This window comes from Oncorhynchus clarkii, chromosome 32 (genome assembly GCF_045791955.1).
Source record: "Oncorhynchus clarkii lewisi isolate Uvic-CL-2024 chromosome 32, UVic_Ocla_1.0, whole genome shotgun sequence".
In the NCBI taxonomy this organism is placed as follows: Eukaryota; Metazoa; Chordata; class Actinopteri; order Salmoniformes; family Salmonidae; genus Oncorhynchus; species Oncorhynchus clarkii.
Window position 1 is genome coordinate 11,157,568 of NC_092178.1, and position 20,000 is coordinate 11,177,567.

Genomic DNA, 20,000 nt, shown 5'->3' on the forward strand with positions numbered 1-20,000 from the left:
GCCACCCGTTAGATAAAATATGGAACGGTTCCGTATTTCACTGAAAGAATAAACGTTTTGTTTTCGAGATGATAGTTTCCTAAGGCTCGTATTTCTGTGTGTTATTATGTTATAATTAAGTCTATGATTTGATAGAGCAGTCTGACTGAGCGATGGTAGGCACCAGCAGGCTCGTAAGCATTCATTCAAACAGCACTTTCGTGCGTTTTGCCAGCAGCTCGTCGCTGTGCTTCAAGCATTGAGCTGTTTATGACTTCAAGCCTATCCTCCCGAGATTAGGCTCGTGTAACCGATGGGAAATGGCTAGCTAGTTAGCGGGGTGCGCGCTAATAGCGTTTCAAACGTCACTCGCTCTGAGACTTGGAGTAGTTATTCCCCTTGGAGTAGTTATTCCCCTTGGAGTAGTTATTCCCCTTGGAGTAGTTATTCCCCTTGGAGTAGTTATTCCCCCGCAGATTTTGTGGAGCGATGGGTAACGATGCTTCGAGGGTGGCTGTTGTCGATGTGTTCCTGGTTCGAGCCCAGTTAGGGGCGAGGAGAGGGACGGAAGCTATACTGTTACACTGGCAATACTAAAGTGCCTATAAGAACATCCAATAGTCAAAGGTATATGAAATACAAATGGTATAGAGGGAAATAGTCCTATAATTCCTATAATAACTACAACCTAAACCTTCTTACCTGGGAATATTGAAGACTCATGTTAAAAAGAACCACCAGCTTTCATATGTTCTCATGTTCTGAGCAAGGAACTGAAACATTAGCTTTCTTACATGGCACATATTGCACTTTTACTTTCTTCTCCAACACTTTGTTTTTGCATTATTTATACCAAATTGAACATGTTTCATTTTATTTGAGGCTAAATTGATTTTATTGATTTATTTTATTAAGTTAAAATAAGTGTTAATTCAGTATTGTTGTAATTGTCATTATTACAAATATATATTTTTTTTAATCGGCCAATTAATGGGTATCGGCTTTTTTTGGTCCTCCAATAATCGGTATCGGTATCAGCGTTGAAAAATCATAACTGGTCGACCTCTATATACAATACAACTTTATTGTTAAATTGCACTGCACTCAATCCCCCCATAGACAACACATAAACAACCATCAGTTCTTTAGATGACAAAACAGCAGGCCTGTTTTGGTGAACGTGTACATCCTAGCATTTTGTTTCTAGTTCCTAGACTGACATGGTATGACGACCATGCCTCTAGTCATGGCATTTAGAGTTTGTAGAAGTCTGAGTTTGTTCAGAGTCCAGCTCTGTTCCACAGTCATAGAGAGAGTACAGGAGCAATCTAACTGGTCTAACACTGACTGGACATGGCAGCTTGGCCTAGTCAGCCTCTCAGCTATGGATGGGAGAGAGAGTGACTAGAGAGAGAGTGACTAGAGAGAGAGTGACTAGAGAGAGAGTGACTAGAGAGAGTGACTAGAGAGAGTGACTAGAGAGAGTACAGGAGCAATCTAACTGGTCTAACACTGACTGGACATGACAACTTGGCCTAGTCAGCCTCTCAGCTATGGATGGCAGAGAGAGTGACTAGAGAGAGAGTGACTAGAGAGAGTGACTAGAGAGAGAGTGACTAGAGAGAGAGTGACTAGAGAGAGTGACTAGAGAGAGTGACTAGAGAGAGAGTGACTAGAGAGAGAGTGACTAGAGAGAGTGACTAGAGAGAGTACAGGAGCAATCTAACTGGTCTAACACTGACTGGACATGGCAGCTTGGCCTAGTCAGCCTCTCAGCTATGGATGGCAGAGAGAGTGACTAGAGAGAGAGTGACTAGAGAGAGAGTGACTAGAGAGAGAGTGACTAGAGAGAGAGTGACTAGAGAGAGTGACTAGAGAGAGAGTGACTAGAGAGAGAGTGACTAGAGAGAGTACAGGAGCTATCTAACTAGTCTAACACTTACTGGACATGGCAGCTTGGCCTAGTCAGCCTCTCAGCTATGGATGGGAGAGAGAGTGACTAGAGAGAGAGTGACTAGAGAGAGAGTGACTAGAGAGAGAGTGACTAGAGAGAGTGACTAGAGAGAGAGTGACTAGAGAGAGTGACTAGAGAGAGAGTGACTAGAGAGAGAGTGACTAGAGAGAGAGTGACTAGAGAGAGAGTGACTAGAGAGAGTGACTAGAGAGAGTACAGGAGCTATCTAACTGGTCTAACACTGACTGGACATGGCAGCTTGGCCTAGTCAGCCTCTCAGCTATGGATGGCAGAGAGAGTGACTAGAGAGAGAGTGACTAGAGAGAGAGTGACTAGAGAGAGAGTGACTAGAGAGAGTGACTAGAGAGAGTACAGGAGCTATCTAACTGGTCTAGCACTGACTGGACATGGCAGCTTGGCCTAGTCAGCCTCTCAGCTATGGATGGCAGAGAGAGTGACTAGAGAGAGAGTGACTAGAGAGAGAGTGACTAGAGAGAGAGTGACAATACCCAGAGCAGTTCAGAAACTAGTTGAAATTATTTCAAATACTTTATCTGTGCTCAATTGAGCTTGCCTGGTTTAATGGACCAAAATAATAATCCTAAAACTGCAAAACCCGCCCATCTGGCACTTCAGGCAGGCTTGAGATAACGTTCAAAGGGTTTGAAAGATTTCAAATAGTATTTAAACCCAGGTCTGATCTGAAGTGAATGCATTCATATATGATTATGGACAGCGTTTTTAAGCCGGCCCACTTCTCTTCTCGCCCTGCCGCCCCATACCACAGAAACCCTGGGTAATCTCTAAATCTATGAGCCTGTCACACACACACACACACACACACACACACACACACACACACACACACACACACACACACACACACACACACACACACACACACACACACACACAGTCCCAACTCTCCCCCATTAAGCAGTGTGCTGTATGGAATGATATGATGTATTAAGTGGGAGGGAGTTCACTCCTAATGCAGGGGAAACATTCTTCCTTTGGGCTTCTTTAAACACAACTGATCTGAGCTCATGTTCCTGAACCACTTTAATGTAGAGAGGGGTGTTCCAGTAACGTGTGTCTCATCATTAATGCAACAACATCATTCCCTAATTTGGCACTTCGACATCTCCCGTTCTCTCCGTCTCTTCAGCCAATCTGAGAAAAATTCCTTCTGAAGTATAAGTGAACTGTATGTAGGAGTGTGAATTACTATGAGGAGAAGCTGCTGTTTAGCATGGCTGAGCTCTGTAGTAGTGTGGATTACTATGAGGAGAAGCTGCTGTTTAGCATGGCTGAGCTCTGTAGTAGTGTGTATTACTATGAGGAGAAGCTGCTGTTTAGCATGGCTGAGCTCTGTAGTAGTGTGTATTACTATGAGGAGAAGCTGCTGTTTAGCATGGCTGAGCTCTATAGAGGCCTGGATCGTGTTCATTAGGGCACAGTGTTTTAAAACATTTTGCAACAGGCAATGAAAATTATAATTTCAAATCAAATCAAAGTTTATTTGTCACGTGCGCCAAATACAACAGGTACAGGTAGACCTTACAGTGAAATGCTTACTTACAGGCTCTAACCAATGGTGTGTGTGTGTGTGTGTGTGTGTGTGTGTGTGTGTGTGTGTGTGTGTGTGTGTGTGTGTGTGTGTGTGTGTGTGTGTGTGTGTGTGTGTGTGTGTGTGTGTGTGCGTGTGCGTGTGCGTGTGTGCGCGCGTGTGTGTGTGTGCAGGTAGGTAGGTAAAGAAATAAAACAACAGTAAAAATACATTTGAAAAAAGAGTAGCAAGGCTATATACAGACACCTGTTAGTCAGGCTGATTGAGGTAGTATGTACATGTAGATATATACAGACACCTGTTAGTGAGGCTGATTGAGGTAGTATGTACATGTAGATATATACAGACACCTGTTAGTGAGGCTGATTGAGGTAGTATGTACATGTAGGTATATACAGACACCTGTTAGTCAGGCTTATTGAGGTAGTATGTACATGTAGGTATCGTTAAAGTGACTATGCATATATGATGAACAGAGAGCAGCAGAAGCGTTAAAAGAGGGGTTGACGGGTGGTGGGACACAATGCAGATAGCCCAGTTAGCCAATGTGCGGGAGCACTGGTTGGTCGGGCCATTGAGGTAGTATGTACATGAATGTATAGTTAAAGTGACTATGCATATAAGATAAAGAGAGAGTAGCAGTAGAGTAAAAGAGGGGTTGGGGGGGCACACAATGCAAATAGTCCGGGTAACCATTTGGTTAGATGTTCAGGAGTCTTATGGCTTGGGGGTACAAACTGTTGAGAAGCCTTTTTGTCCTAGACTTGGCACTTGTCAAGTACCACTTGCCATGCGGTAGTAGAGAGAACAGTCTATGACTGGGGTGGCTGGGGTCTTTGAACATTTTTAGGGCCTTCCTCTGACACCGCCTGGTGTAGAGGTCCTGGATGGCAGGCAGCTTTGCCCCAGTAATGTACTGGGCCTGTACGCACTACCCTCTGAAGTGCCTTGCGGTCAGAGGCAGAGCAATTGCCGTACCAGGCAGTGATGCAACCAGTCTCTCGATGCTCTCGATGGTGCAGCTGCAGAACCTTTTGAGGATCTCAGGACCCATGACAAATCTTTTTAGTTTCCTGAGGGGGAATAGGCTTTGTCATGCCCTCTTCACGACTGTCTTGGTGTGTTTGGACCAATCTAGTTTGTTGTTGATGTGGACACCAAGGAATTTGATGCTCTCAACCTGCTCCACTACAGCCCCGTCGATGAGAATGGGGACGTGCTCGGTGCTCCCTTTCCTGTAGTCCACAATCATCTCCTTAGTCTTGGTTACGTTGAGGGATAGGTCTCTGACCCGGCCAGGTCTCTGACCTCCTCCCTATAGGCTGTCTATACTTTGTCGGTGATCAGGCCTACCACTGTTGTGTCGTCAGCAAAAATTAATGATGGTGTTGGAATCGTGCCTGGCCATGCAGTCGTGGGTGAACAGGGAGTACAGGAGGGGACTGAGCACGCCTGGGGAACTCCAGTGTTGAGGATCAGCGTGGCAGATGTGTTGCTACCTACCCTCACCACCTGGGGGCGGCCTGTCAGGAAGTCCAGGATCCAGTTGCAGAGGGAGGTGTTTAGTCCCAGGATCCTTAGCTTGGTGATGAGTTTTGAGGGTACTATGGTGTTGAATGCTGAGCTGTAGTCGGTGAACAGCATTCTCACATAGGTGTTCCGTTTGTCCAGGTGGGAAAGGGCAGTGTGGAGTGCAATAGAGATTGCATCATCTGTGGATCTGTTTGGGCGGTATGCAAATTGGAGTGGGTCTAAGGTTTCTGGGATAATGGTGTTGATGTGAGCCATTACCAGCCTTTTAAAGCACTTCATGGCTGCTACGGGTCTGTAGTCATTTAGGCAGGTTGCCTTCGTGTTCTTGGGCACAGGGATTATGGTGGTCTGCTTTGATTTAGCTCGTCTGGTAGGCTCATGTCACTGGGCAACTCGCGGCTGTGCTTCCCTTTGTAGTCTGTAATAGTTTGCAAGCCCTGCAACATCCGACGAGCGTCGGAGCCGGTGTAGTATGATTCAGTCTTAGTCCTGTATTGATGCTTTGCCTGTTTAATGGTTCGTCGCAGGGCATAGCGGGATTTCTTGTAAGCTTCCGGGTTAGAGTCCCGCACCTTGAAAGCGGCAGTTCTACCCTTTAGCTTAGTGCGAATGTTGTCTGTAATCCATGGCTTCTGGTTGGGGTATGTACGTACAGTCACTGTGGGGACGACGTCCTCAATGCACTTATTGATAAAGCCAGTGACTGATGTGGTGTACTCCTCAATGCAATCGGAAGAATCCCAGAACATGTTCCAGTCTGTTTAGCATCTGCTTCATCTGACCATTTTTTTATAGACTGAGTCACTGGTGCTTCCTGCTTTAAATTTTGATTGTAAGCAGGAATGAGGAGGATAGAGGTATGGTTGGATTTACCAAATGGAGGGTGAGGGAGAGCTTTGTACGGGTCTCTGTGTGTGGAGTACAGGTGATCTAGATTTTTTTTCACTCTGGTTGCACATTTAACATGTTGATAGAGATTTGGTAGAACTGATTTAAGTTTCCCTGCATTAAAGTCTCCGGCCACTAGGAGCGCCGCTTCTGGGTGAGCGGTTTCCTGTTTGCTTATTTCCTTATACAGCTGACTGAGTGCGGTCTTAGTGCCAGCATCTGTCTGTGGTGGTAAATAAACAGCCACAAAAAGTATAGCTGAGAACTCTCTAGGCAAGTAGTGTGGCCTGCAGTTTATCACAATATACTCTACTTCAGGCGAGCAAAATCTAGAGACTTCCTTAGATTCCGTGCACCAGCTGTTTACAAATATGCACAGACCGCCCCCCCTCGTCTTACGGAGTGTGCTGTTCTATCTTGCCGGTGCAGCGTGTATCCTACTAGCTGAATATCCATGTCGTCATTCAGCCACGATTCCGTGAAACATAGGATATTACAGTTTCTGATGTCCCATTGGTAGGATATTTGTGATCGTACCTCGTCTAGTTCATTGTCCAATGATTGCACGTTGGCGAGTAATATTGACGGTAACGGCAGCTTTCCTAGTTGTCTTCTACGGGTCCGGACGAGGCATCCGGCTCTTCTTCCTCTGCGTCGCTTCCTTTTGCGAATAATTGGGATGTCTGCCCTGTGGGGTGTTTGGAGAATATCATGTGAGTCCTGATTGTTGTTGTTGTTGAAGATATCTTAGTCTAATCCGAGGTGAGTGATCGCTGTCCTGATATCTAGAAGCTATTTTCTTCCGTAAGATACGGTTGCAGAAACATTATGTACAAAATAATTTACAAATATCGCGGAAAAAACACATAATAGCACAATTGGTAAGGAGATCGTAAAACGGCGGCCATCTCCTCCGGCGCCATTTTCATTAATCAGCCACGATTCCTATTGAACAGGTCTCGATAGTCTCTCCCTGTTCCAGTCTGTTCTCTTATGCTTGGTGCCGGAAAAACAGGAGCTATGATTTAGGTGAGGATCCCCCCCCTGCTTTACTATAGCAGAGCTGCTGGTTTCATGGCTATAAATTCTTGGTTCCTCTCCAAACAACACACAATTAACTCTTAAGGTCTGACCCTCTCTCCCTCCCTAATCCCCCCTAATGCACTGGGGCTGTCCTCGCCATTCCAAATATTGACCCAGGCAGGCAGGCAGGCTGGCTGGCAGGCAGGCAGGATAGAGAATGGGACCGGTGGTCAGGTTCTTAACAATAGGTTCTGAGGTTCAGGCCCAGAGATATGGCTAATTAAGCCTGTTCAGTGATCCTAAATGAGGGGCTGAGGGCTCCATCCTGTGATTCACATATTAATACACAGCCCAGTGGGAGAGGCTGCTGAATACGCTGTCCTGGCTAGAAGAAGTGTACCTACATACAGTAGCAGACAGACAGGCAGGCTAGGGAATGGATGACAGAACACAGGCAGCACCATGGTTGTTTTCATCTGGGATTAGGCACCAGGGTCGTGTTCGTCTGGGATTAGGCACTAAAGTCGTGTTCATCTGGGATTAGGCACCAGGGTCGTGTTCATTTGGGATTAGGCACCAGGGTCGTGTTCATTTGGGATTAGGCACCAGGGTCGTGTTAATTTGGGATTAGGCATCAGGGTCGTGTTCATCTGGGATTAGGCACCAGGGTCGTGTTAATTTGGGATTAGGCACCAGGGTCGTGTTCATTTGGGATTAGGCACCAGAGTCGTGTTCATCTGGGATTAGGCACCAGGGTAGTGTTCATTTGGGATTAGGCACCAGGGTCGTGTTCATTTGGGATTAGGCACCAGGGTCGTGTTCATCTGGGATTAGGCACCAGGGTCGTGTTCATTTCGGATTAGGCACCAGGGTCGTGTTCATTTCGGATTAGGCACCAAACGGAAAGAACGAAGGCAGACTGACTGTCTACCTCAACGACTTTTCAAATAAGAAACTCACATTTTTGTTCTAACTAGGTTTTAAACCGGTTTGCTAGAGGTGTGCCCAGCTGAACAAGACCCTGGGGTAGGTGGGGCCTGGTGTTTGTGTACTTAAGGTAGTGTCTGTCTGTCCGCCCCCCCCCCCCCCCCCAAAGCTTTCAGACCCTCTAATCATGTCTTTGTTTCTCCTCTCACAGAACTGGCCAATCAGTTTCAGTACAGCCTCCTGCAAGAGTCCCAGCAAGGGGAGTCCTGGGAAAATGGTAAGGGTTGTGTTCTCCTGTAGTTATACCATATAGTAGATGGCCCCAGTGTCAGATCTATGTTCAGACTTACTGATTCAATATTACCAAACACATTCTTATGACAGATTTGTTTTCACACTTTATGTCATGAACCTAATTCGGTGGTTGGTTAATGTGATGACGATCAAAGATGTGAATACTTCCGGTATTGTAGGTTGTTCTGGATAGGAGATAAATGACTTGCGCAGATATCCTCCAAGATGGTGTTGTGAATAATAGCACATTAGCCAGTTGAACACAGCACACAGGTGACCTGTTTTTCCTCAGCCCCCTGGCAACCTGGCCTGCTTGACAACTCTTTTGTTTAGGGCGTCTTGACTCAAACAAAGACAAAGGCAGGACCCTATCATGCAGCTGTCTGTGATGTGAGCCTAGCCAGCCAAATCAATAGTTTGACTACAGTCACATCTACACTTGTCCCTTAGGTGGTTAGTGGGTGTTACGACATCACTACACATTTCTCACATACTAGATTTGTCAAACATCTTTCTTCACAATGGTGTAAATTGGTTATGGAGGCTGTACTAGCCTGATGTGTTGATCTCTGTTAATAGCAGCTGAGGTACAGCATTTTCTGACACATTCTTTCCTAATTACACATCTGGAATATTTTAGATCAGTGGGTTAATGGTAAAACTAGTTTTTGGTAGAGAAATCAAATTATACTTATTTTGTTACTCCCTAGGCAGTAGTGTAGCCATGACAACACGACAGTTTAGTATTTAACCAAGTGTTTTTCCTTCCCATAAACACCATAGTAAACATGATATCCTTTCACTGAGGATTCAACCACACATGACTCCTCATCCCACCACCACACACACGACCCCTCATCCCACCACCACCACACGACCCCTCATCCCACCACCACCACACACGACCCCTCATCCCACCACCACCACACACGACCCCTCATCCCACCACCACCACACACGACCCCTCATCCCACCACCACACACGACCCCTCCCACCACCACACACATGACCCCATCCCACCACCACCACACATGACCCCTCATCCCACCACCACACACACGACCCCTCTCCCACCACCACACACACGACCCCTCACCACCCACACATGACCCCTCATCCCACCACCACCACACATGACCCCTCATCCCACCACCACCACACATGACCCCTCATCCCACCACCACCACACACATGACCCCTCATCCCACCACCACCACACATGACCCCTCATCCCACCACCACCACACATGACCCCTCATCCCACCACCACCACACACATGACCCCCACCACCACCACACATGACCCCTCATCCCACCACCACACACACCCACCACCACCACACATGACCGCTCATCCCACCCACCACCATCCCACCACACCCCCACGACCCCTCATCCCACCACCACACACACGACCCCTCATCCCACCACCACACACACGACCCCTCATCCCACCACCACCACATGACCCCTCATCCCACCACCACACACCACACCCCTCACCACCACACACACGACCCCTCATCCCACCACCACCACACATCCCACCACCACCACATGACCTCCTCATCCCACCACCACCACACGACCCCTCATCCCACCACCACACACACGACCCCTCATCCCACCACCACACCACACCCCTCACGACCCCTCCCACCACCACCACACACACATGACCCCTCATCCCACCACCACACACCCCTCATCCCACCACCACCACACACACGACCCCTCATCCCACCACCACCATGACCCCTCATCCCACCACCACCACCACCCCTCATCCCACCACCACACACATGACCCCTCATCCCACCACCACACCACACACACGACCCCTCATTCCCACCACCACACACATGACCCCTCATCCCACCACCACACCCACGACCCCTCATCCCACACATGACCCCTCATCCCACCACCACCACACACACGACCCCCACCACCACCACACACATGACCCCCATCCCATCACCACACCCCACACACGACCCCTCATCCCACCACCACACACACACCCCTCATGACCCCTCATCCCACCACCACACACATGACCGCTCATCCCACCACCACCACACACACAACCCCTCCTCCCACCACCACACCCACGACCCCTCATCCCACCACCACACCCACGACCCCTCATCCCACCACCACACCCACGACCCCTCATCCACACCCCTCACCACACACACGACCCCTCATCCCACCACCACCACACCGACCCCTCATCCCACCACCCACACACGACCCCTCATCCCACCACCACACACACGACCCCTCATCCTACCACCACCACACACACGACCCCTCATCCCACCACCACACACACAACCCCTCATCCCACCACCACCACCACACCCAACGACCCCTCATCCCACCACCACACACATGATCCCTCATCCCACCACCACCACACCCAACGACCCCTCATCCCACCACCACACACATGACCCCTCATCCCACCACCACACACGACGCCTCATCCCACCACCACACCCAACGACCCCTCATCCCACCACCACACACACGACCCCTCATCCCACCACCACCACACACATGACCCCTCATCCCACCACCACCACCACACCCAACGACCCCTCATCCCACCACCACACACATGACCCCTCATCCCACAACTCCTCTCTTTAATTGGGAAGTGAAAAACCAAGGGGTTCTACCGCCAGAGACTGGGGCGGCTCTACAAATGACTGCCCCCAAGTCTGCTCTTCCATTATCTGTGTCAATGTGGGTTTGTTCAACTGTTTAGAAAGCGACCTGGTGTGTTTCTCTCAGGCGAGTCGTCCGACACGGCCCTGAATAAGCTCAAGTGTCCCCACTGTAACTACATCGCCAAGCACCGGAGAACACTAAAGAGGCACCTCATCATTCACTCCGGCGTCCGCTCCTTCAGCTGTGATCTCTGTGGCAAGCTGTTCACCCGCAGAGAGCACGTCAAGAGACATTCCCTGGTAAGTCCCTACCCGAACTGTTCATTCCCTGGTTAGAACCTACCCGAACTGTTCATTCCCTGGTTAGAACCTACCCGAACTGTTCATTCCCTGGTTAGAACCTACCCGAACTGTTCATTCCCTGGTTAGAACCTACCCGAACTGTTCATTCCCTGGTTAGAACCTACCCGAACTGTTCATTCCCTGGTTAGAACCTACCCGAACTGTTCATTCCCTGGTTAGAACCTACCCGAACTGTTCATTCCCTGGTTAGAACCTACCCGAACTGTTCATTCCCTGGTTAGAACCTACCGTAACTGTTCATTCCCTTCGAATTCAGGCTGAATCACACCCGGCCGTGATTGGAAGACCCATAGGGCGGCACACACCCATTGGCCGGGGTAGGCTATCATTTGTAAATAATAATTAGTTCTTAACTGACTTGCCTAGTTAAATAAAGGTTAAATAAAAAATAATTAAGCTCCCGGCTGCTATCAAATCCACATCGACATTATCCCACCCCTAGTTATCCAAACCTAACATACCTGCCAATACATTTTCAGCAATATCGCTGGTCTGTCTGTGTGGCGTGAGTGCTTGTCTGTCTATCATTCAGTTTGTATAGCCAGTTTAGATCATGATAACTGTCTTGTGGGTAGACAGAAAGACATTCCTCCAAAACCTTCTCAATTAAATGTTAACTGCAACGTAAGCATATCTGTCGTAATCATGGTTGTTTATATCAATCTGGTGGGCTTGACATATGCAGCATAACAACTAAACCAGCACATTCCGCTGTCGCAAAATGCTCAATTAAAGGGGTATTACACCCTAAAAAAGGATCTTCTGGTATGATTTCAGCGTTGACATGGACTCAGAACATCCCATTTCTTTGTTTCTCTATGAATAATTGTAATTTTGAGAGTTAAAACATTTATAAATCCCCAAACCAGGAAAAACATTATCACACAGAGACACCCCCACCTCCCTCTTCAAAACATTATCACACAGAGACACGCCCACCTCCCTCTTCAAAACATTATCACACAGACACCCCCACCTCCCTCCTCAAAACATTATCACACAGACACCCCCACCTCCCTCTTCAAAACATTATCACACAGAGACACCCCTACCTCCCTCTTCAAAACATTATCACACAGACACCCCCACCTCCCTCTTCAAAATATTATCACACTCTGTCCTCATAACTCTGTCCTCCACCCTCTCTCTCTCTCCCTCTCTCTCTCTCTTTCTCTTTCTGTGTGTCCTCCATAACTCTGTCCTCCATAACTCTGTCCTCCATAACTCTGTCCTCCATAACTCTGTCCTCCATAACTCTGTCCTCCATAACTCTGTCCTCCATAACTCTGTCCTCCATAACTCTGTCCTCCATAACTCTGTCCTCCATAACTCTGTCCTCCACCCTTCCTCTCTGTAGAAGTCTCTCCCATGACTTTAGCTGGATTGGGGAAGTATCATTTTCCCATTCATATTTCAGCCTTAATTTATGCTTTTCAACTTTTGTATTTATGATTCCAGGATCTTTCCAGGAGTTTCTCAGTTCCAAGTTTCCAATAATTCTGACAGCACATGAACGCTGCGTTAACCCTCGTCCCTCTCTCTCGTCCCCCTCTCCCTCCCTACAGGTGCACAAGAAGGACAAAAAGTACAAGTGCATGGTGTGCAAGAAGATCTTCATGCTGGCGGCCAGCGTGGGGATCCGGCACGGCTCACGGCGCTACGGTGTGTGTGTGGACTGTGCTGAATCCCACCAGTCCACGCAGGACGGCCTGGAGTCCCTGGAGGTGTTCGTCCGCGAAGATGATGACTTTGAGGGGGAGGAGCCTGACGAGGACATGGCTGAGGAGGGGGAGGAGCCTAACGACAACGACCAATCCAACTTGGAGGGTGACACTGGTAGTTAAAGATTTTTTTTTTTTTATAAAATAAAGCTGGTAAACAATCAACAACTCCAAAGTGCTATCAAACCTCGAGGTTACTTACACGGTTTAGTGTATGAGACAAAGAGAGAAGCTTTGGTAGAGCGGGACTCCAAGATGTACAGATATTCTATGTGTAACTCTGGGCCTAGTGCTCACTAGAGAAAGAGAGAAATGAAATATTGAAATCAGGTTTATGGTGATTTTGTTTTGGGGGGGTGTACAGCATTTTTAGTTGCAATAGACCAATCTTAAGAAATATTATTTAATTTATGAAATAAGTTTTTATGGTCTTATTCAAATCTATAATTTTTTTCTGTTTTGTAAACTGCTATCAATGAGTTTCAGTTTTTGACTGTACTTTCTGTCAGATCTGTAACTATGTTGCTAGGTGCATGTTGTTAGACAGAAGGACGTGAAAGAAAGGGCATTATTTGCCGACAGGAAGATTTGATGTTTAGATGACCTGAACATTATGATTTACTATTCTATCTTTTCCCTGCACAAATCTTGGAACCAAAAAATCTGTTTTGTGACTATTTTATCACAGCCATATTTATGAGTTTAAGTTAAGTGGGCTGTGCTATTGTGCCAAGCAGAAAGCACAGCAAGATTTATCAGGAGACAAAAAACTACTGAGAGAAACAAAAGTCGAGCAGAGAAAAAAATGGAAAAGGATTTAGAAAAAAAGAAGCGAAAGTACAAGGGGAAATGTTATTTGCTAGCTTTATACAAATCACAGCACCACACAGTAACACTTTATAAAGCATTTTGACATTCACTTAAAGCTTGAATTTTGCCAAATGACGGAAATGTTTGGTGCTGTAATGTTTATGTTGCGAGATACTGGACCTACAGCTGTATATGATGTTTATAATCATAAAGCCTGAAATGACTCAGTTATATATATATATATATATATATATTAATCAGCTATCTATAGAACACTGTTGTGCTACGGCGCCTATCAGGAATGCTTTGCCATTGTCTTTTTGTATTTAATGCACACACACACACACACACACACGCTCGCTCACATACCATTTTGTAGAACTACCGGCAGTACTTGTAAACATGATGTAGGGACCTAACTTAAAAAGATACCTTTATATATATATATATACATGGTTTATATCAAGTAGTGATATATTATAGCTCTATATATATATATATATATATATATATATATATATATATATATATATATTTGGTAGTATTTTAAAGAGTGCAGATATATGAAGTCTGAAAGAGAAACTCCATTTTGAAAAGTTATAATTTTTACAATCAGTTTATTTAATTTGATAGAAGTATGTTTATTTTGTCTGCCAGGTAGGAAAACACTCTGTTCAATACAAACTAACGATCGATGATGCGTAACAGACATGCACTTACTACTATTTTGCGTTCATGAAAATCATTTTGTTTTTCAATGTCTTTTCTAGCTTCCCCAAAGTGGGTCTGAATGGAACTGTTTTCCTGTTTTTCTTAGACGTTTTGTTATTTAATATTATTATATTGGCTCCTAAATGCAATCAAGACTGTTAATTTTTATCTATTTGTCCAACCAAATTGTTTATTAATTATTGTTGAGATAGCCAGGTAATCTCTACAGTATGTAGAGACCTGCTTGTGTATGTAATTGTCAGATTAAAAAAAAAATAATCATTCACTTTACCCTAAATGTATATATAGTTTTATTTGTCCTTTTATAATGTATTTTATTTTCCTTTTTTAAATTTTATTTAATTAATCACGTATTTGATAAGAAATATGGATTGTTTGCAGGTTAAAACCTAGGAACAGCAGTTTGTCCAAAGGCAGTGGATATATCGAAGTGTATAGTATAATTATACAGAAATGTTTGATTTCCCTGTACTCCAAATGCAAATGTATTTTAAAGAAAGCTCCTATAGAGATCTCCTCATCCATGTTCGTACAATATGATTTACCTTCAAATCACTAGGAGGGATTTTATATATGAAAAAAAAAGAAAAAGATGTAGCTAGTTTTATTTGACTTAATGGAACACACTCAGCTGCAGTCGGCTTGTTTTAACAACTTGGCCTTGTGTTGTGTCATACTGGGTTGCCTTCAGAAGGCACTGTACTTGTCCAATCATTTTTTTTTTTAAACTTGTTTTAATTTTCCATTGCAAAATGTGTTGTTACGGTGTGCCCTAATGAACACGTCCCTAACCTTCCACTCTATCTGATCACACCTGTGCTCGTCCATCAAACTGTTTCTGTTTTACTGTACAACGGATGATCTCAAGATGACTTATTGTTTTAGATGTTATTATGCTGTACTGTAATGGACAAATCAAGTAAAACACTACTACAGAAACAGGTTTTTTTTTTCCGGCTGTATTTTTTAAAAGATGTTTTAAATGGTGTATTTTTCAACTCTCTTTTCAAACTACAACGATGCAATACCAATGGGCCTTTTCCTGGGCTCCACCCTGAACACAAAACAAGGCAGGTTACTCTTTTTACGTTTCTTTTCAAGGTTTTCAAAAATGAATTACATTCTCCTTTTTCTGTTTCCATTGTACTACTGTTCCTCTATAATACATATTCAAAATAAAACGCTTAAACTTGATCCGTGGTTCATTTATTTCAGATTATTTTTTATCATTTCGCATTCTATTCTTTACCCATTTCTGATTACTCCTTATCTATGTTGTGTTTACATGGGGAAAGAACAGCTATTACTCAGTCCTTATCTATACTGTGTTTACATGGGGAAAGAACAGCTATTACTCAGTCCTTATCTATGCTGTGTTTACATGGGGAAAGAACAGCTATTACTCAGTCCTTATCTATGCTGTGTTTACATGGGGAAAGAACAGCTATTACTCAGTCCTTATCTATGCTGTGTTTACATGGGGAAAGAACAGCTATTACTCAGTCCTTATCTATGCCGTGTTTACATGGGGAAAGAACAGCTATTACTCAGTCCTTATCTATGCCGTGTTTACATGGGGAAAGAACAGCTATTACTCAGTTCTTATCTATGTTGTGTTTACATGGGGAAAGAACAGCTATTACTCAGTTCTTATCTATGCTGTGTTTACATGGAGAAAGAACAGCTATTACTCAGTCCTTATCTATGCTGTGTTTACATGGGGAAAGAACAACTATGGTTCACTATAACCTACAGTCATGATACACTGACCAAAAATATAAATGCAACTTGTGTTGGTCCCATGTTTCATAAGCTGAAATAAAAGATCTCAGAAATGTTCCATATGCACAAAAAGCAGATTTCTCTCAAATTTTGTGCATAAATTTGTTTATATCTCTGTTAGTGAGTATTTCTCCTTTGCCAAAATAATCCATCCACCTGACAGGTGTTGTATATCAAGAAGCTGAATAAACAGCATGATCATTACACAAGTACACCTCGTGCTGGGGACAATAAAAGGCCAGTCTAAAATATGCCGTTTTGTCACACAGCACAATGCCTCAGATGTCTCAAGTTTTGAGGGAGCGTGCAATTGGCATGCTGACTGCAGCAACGTCCACCAGAGCAGTTGCCAGATCATTTCATGTTAATTTCTCTACCATAAGCCACCTCCAATGTTGTTTTAGAGAATTTTGCAGTACGTCTAACCGGCCTCAACTGCAGGCCACGTGTATGGCGTCGTGTGGGCAAGCGGTTTGCTAATGTCAACGTTGTGAACAGAGTGACCCATGGTGGCGGTGGGGTTATGGTATGGGCAAGCATAAGCTACAGACAATGAACACAACTGCATTTAGCAATGGCAATTTGAATTCAAAGAGATACCGTGATGAGATCCTGAGGGCCGTTGTCGTGCCATTCATCCGCCACCATCATCTCATGTTTCAGCAGGATAACACAATTCTGTACACAATTCCTGGAAGCTGAAAATGTCCCAGTTCTTCCATGGTCTGCATACTCACCAGACATGTCACACATTGAGCCTGTTTGGGATGCTCTGGATCGATGTGTACGACAGCGTGTTCCAGTTGCCGCCAATATTCAGCCAATATCCAACTTTGCACAGCCATTGAAGAGGAGTGGGACAACATTCCACAGGCCACAATCAACAGCCTGATCAACTCTATGTGAAGGAGATGTGTTGCACTGCATGAGACAAATGGTGGTCACACCAGATACTGACTGGTTTTCTGATCCACACCCCTACTTTTTTTTTAAAGGTATCTGTGACCGACAGATGCATATCTGTATTCCCAGTCATGTGAAATCCATAGATTATGGCCTAATGAATTTATGTCAATTGACTGATTTCCTTATGAACTGTAACTCATGCTGTGTTAATATTCAGTATACATCAAATCAAATTTGATTGGTTACATACACATGTTTAGCAGATGTTATTGCTGGTGTAGCGAAATGCTTGTGTTTGTAGCTCCAACAATCCAGTAATATTTAACAATACACAATACACACACATCTAAAGTAAAATAATGATATTAAGAATATATAAATATTTGGACAAGCAATGTCGGAGCGGCACAGACTGAAATACAGTATATACATATGAGATGAGTAATGCAAAATATGTAAACATGATTAAAGTGACTAGTGTTCCATTATTAAGTGTTTAGTGTTCCATTATTAAAGTGACCAGTGTTCCATTATTAAAGTGACTAGTGTTCCATTATTAAAGTGACTAGTGTTCCATTATTAAAGTGACTAGTGTTCCATTATTAAGTGTTTAGTGTTCCATTATTAAAGTGACTAGTGTTCCATTATTAAAGTGACTAGTGTTCCATTATTAAAGTGACTAGTGTTCCATTATTAAAGTGACTAGTGTTCCATTATTAAAGTGACTAGTGTTCCATTATTAAAGTGACTAGTGTTCCATTATTAAAGTGTCTAGTGTTTCATTATTAAAGGGAGCAGTGTTCCATTATTAAAGTGACCAGTGTTCCATGATTAAAGTGACCAGTGTTCCATTATTAAAGTGGCCAGTGTTCCATTATTAAAGTGACTAGTGTTTCATTATTAAAGGGAGCAGTGTTCCATTATTAAAGTGACTAGTGTTCCATTATTAAAGTGGCTAGTGTTCCCTTATTAAAGTGACTAGTGTTCCATTATTAAAGTGGCCAGCCTCTATGTGCTAGTGATGGCTATTTAACAGTCTGATGGCCTTGAGATAGAAGCTGTTTTTCAGCCTCTCGGACCCAGGCAGTGGCTCGGGTGGTTGTTGTCCTTGATGATCTTTTTGGCCTTCCTGTGACATTGGGTGCTGTAGGTGTCCTGGATGGGCAGGTAAATTGCAACCAGTGATGCGTTGTGCAGACTGGTCCACCACCCAAAGGACATTCAGCCAACTTTAAACAAATGTGGGGAACCAATGGAGTCAACATGGGCCAGCATCCGTGTGGAACGCTTTCAACACCTTGTAGAGTCCATGTCCCAACGAACTGAGGCAGTTCTGAGGGAAAAGGGGGGGTGCAACTCAATATTAGAAAGGTGTTCTTAATGTTTTGTAATCAGTGTAAATAAAGGTACAGCCCGATAACCTATAATAACAACACGCCCTGTCATCTAATATTATGACTCAATACTGCCATCTAGTGGTTGGGTTGGGCTATAAAACATTCAGTGATGAGATTCTTATTCTCGCCACAAGGTGGGAGCACTTCACCTCATCCTGTGTTACAGCCATGGACATACAGCAAAGAGATGGCCCAGCTAGATCGCCATGGTTACGGTACTGTAAGTCAACACATCTCTGGCTCCATCGACTCAGCACCGCTTTACACTCACAGACACAGGTACAGGTCAGCATGACGTGAAAGGGAGTTTATATCCTGTATCCTTAGATAGCAGTTGGTGTTACGCAACATTCAAAGGTAGTTTGGTGGTTATATAGTATAGTGAATCTCTGCAATGAACTCAGCAATAAACTTTTTGTTGCATTTGACAATTAGGCCTACTGTAAGTTACTTTACATTAGTATGTTAGGCCTATTGTAAATTACATTACATTAGTATGTTAGGCCTACTGTAAATTACATTACATTAGTATGTTAGGCCTACTGTAAATTACATTACATTAGTATGTCAGGCCTACTGTAAATTACATTACATTAGTATGTTAGGCCTACTGTAAATTACATTACATTAGTATGTTAGGCCTACTGTAAGTTACTTTACATTAGTATGTTAGGCCTACTGTAAATTACATTACATTAGTATGTCAGGCCTACTGTAAATTACATTACATTAGTATGTTAGGCCTACTGTAAATTACATTACATTAGTATGTTAGGCCTACTGTAAATTACATTACATTAGTATGTCAGGCCTACTGTAAATGACATTACATTAGTATGTCAGGCCTACTGTAAATTACATTACATTAGTATGTTAGGCCTACTGGAAGTTACTTTACATTAGTATGTTAGGCCTACTGTAAATTACATTACATTAGTATGTCAGGCCTACTGTAAATTACATTACATTAGTATGTTAGGCCTACTGTAAATTACATTACATTAGTATGTTAGGCCTACTGTAAATTACATTACATTAGTATGTCAGGCCTACTGTAAATTACATTACATTAGTATGTCAGGCCTACTGTAAATTACATTACATTAGTATGTTAGGCCTACTGTAAGTTACTTTACATTAGTATGTTAGGCCTACTGTAAATTACATTACATTAGTATGTTAGGCCTACTGTAAATTACATTACATTAGTATGTTAGGCCTACTGTAAATTACATTACATTAGTATGTTAGGCCTACTGTAAGTTACTTTACATTAGTATGTTAGGCCTACTGTAAGTTACTTTACGTTAGTATGTTAGGCCTACTGTAAGTTACTTTACATTAGTATGTCAGGCCTACTGTAAATTACATTACATTAGTATGTTAGGCCTACTGTAAATTACATTACATTAGTATGTTAGGCCTACTGTAAATTACATTAA

At 43.9% G+C, this 20,000-nt stretch overlaps 1 protein-coding gene across 1 annotated transcript in view; it reads left to right on the top strand.

Annotated features, from left to right (window-relative positions):
• The window catches only part of LOC139392403 (zinc finger and BTB domain-containing protein 10-like), a 23,643-nt gene extending 9,899 nt beyond the window's left edge, over positions 1-13,744 (top strand). The window contains exons 3-5 of the mRNA XM_071140375.1: positions 8,086-8,151; positions 10,972-11,147; positions 12,776-13,744. Coding sequence (XP_070996476.1) covers positions 8,086-8,151; positions 10,972-11,147; positions 12,776-13,054 — 521 coding nt within the window. The 3' untranslated portion in view covers positions 13,055-13,744. The remainder of the gene's footprint in view (positions 1-8,085; positions 8,152-10,971; positions 11,148-12,775) is intronic.
• The last annotated feature ends 6,256 nt before the right edge of the window (positions 13,745-20,000 follow it).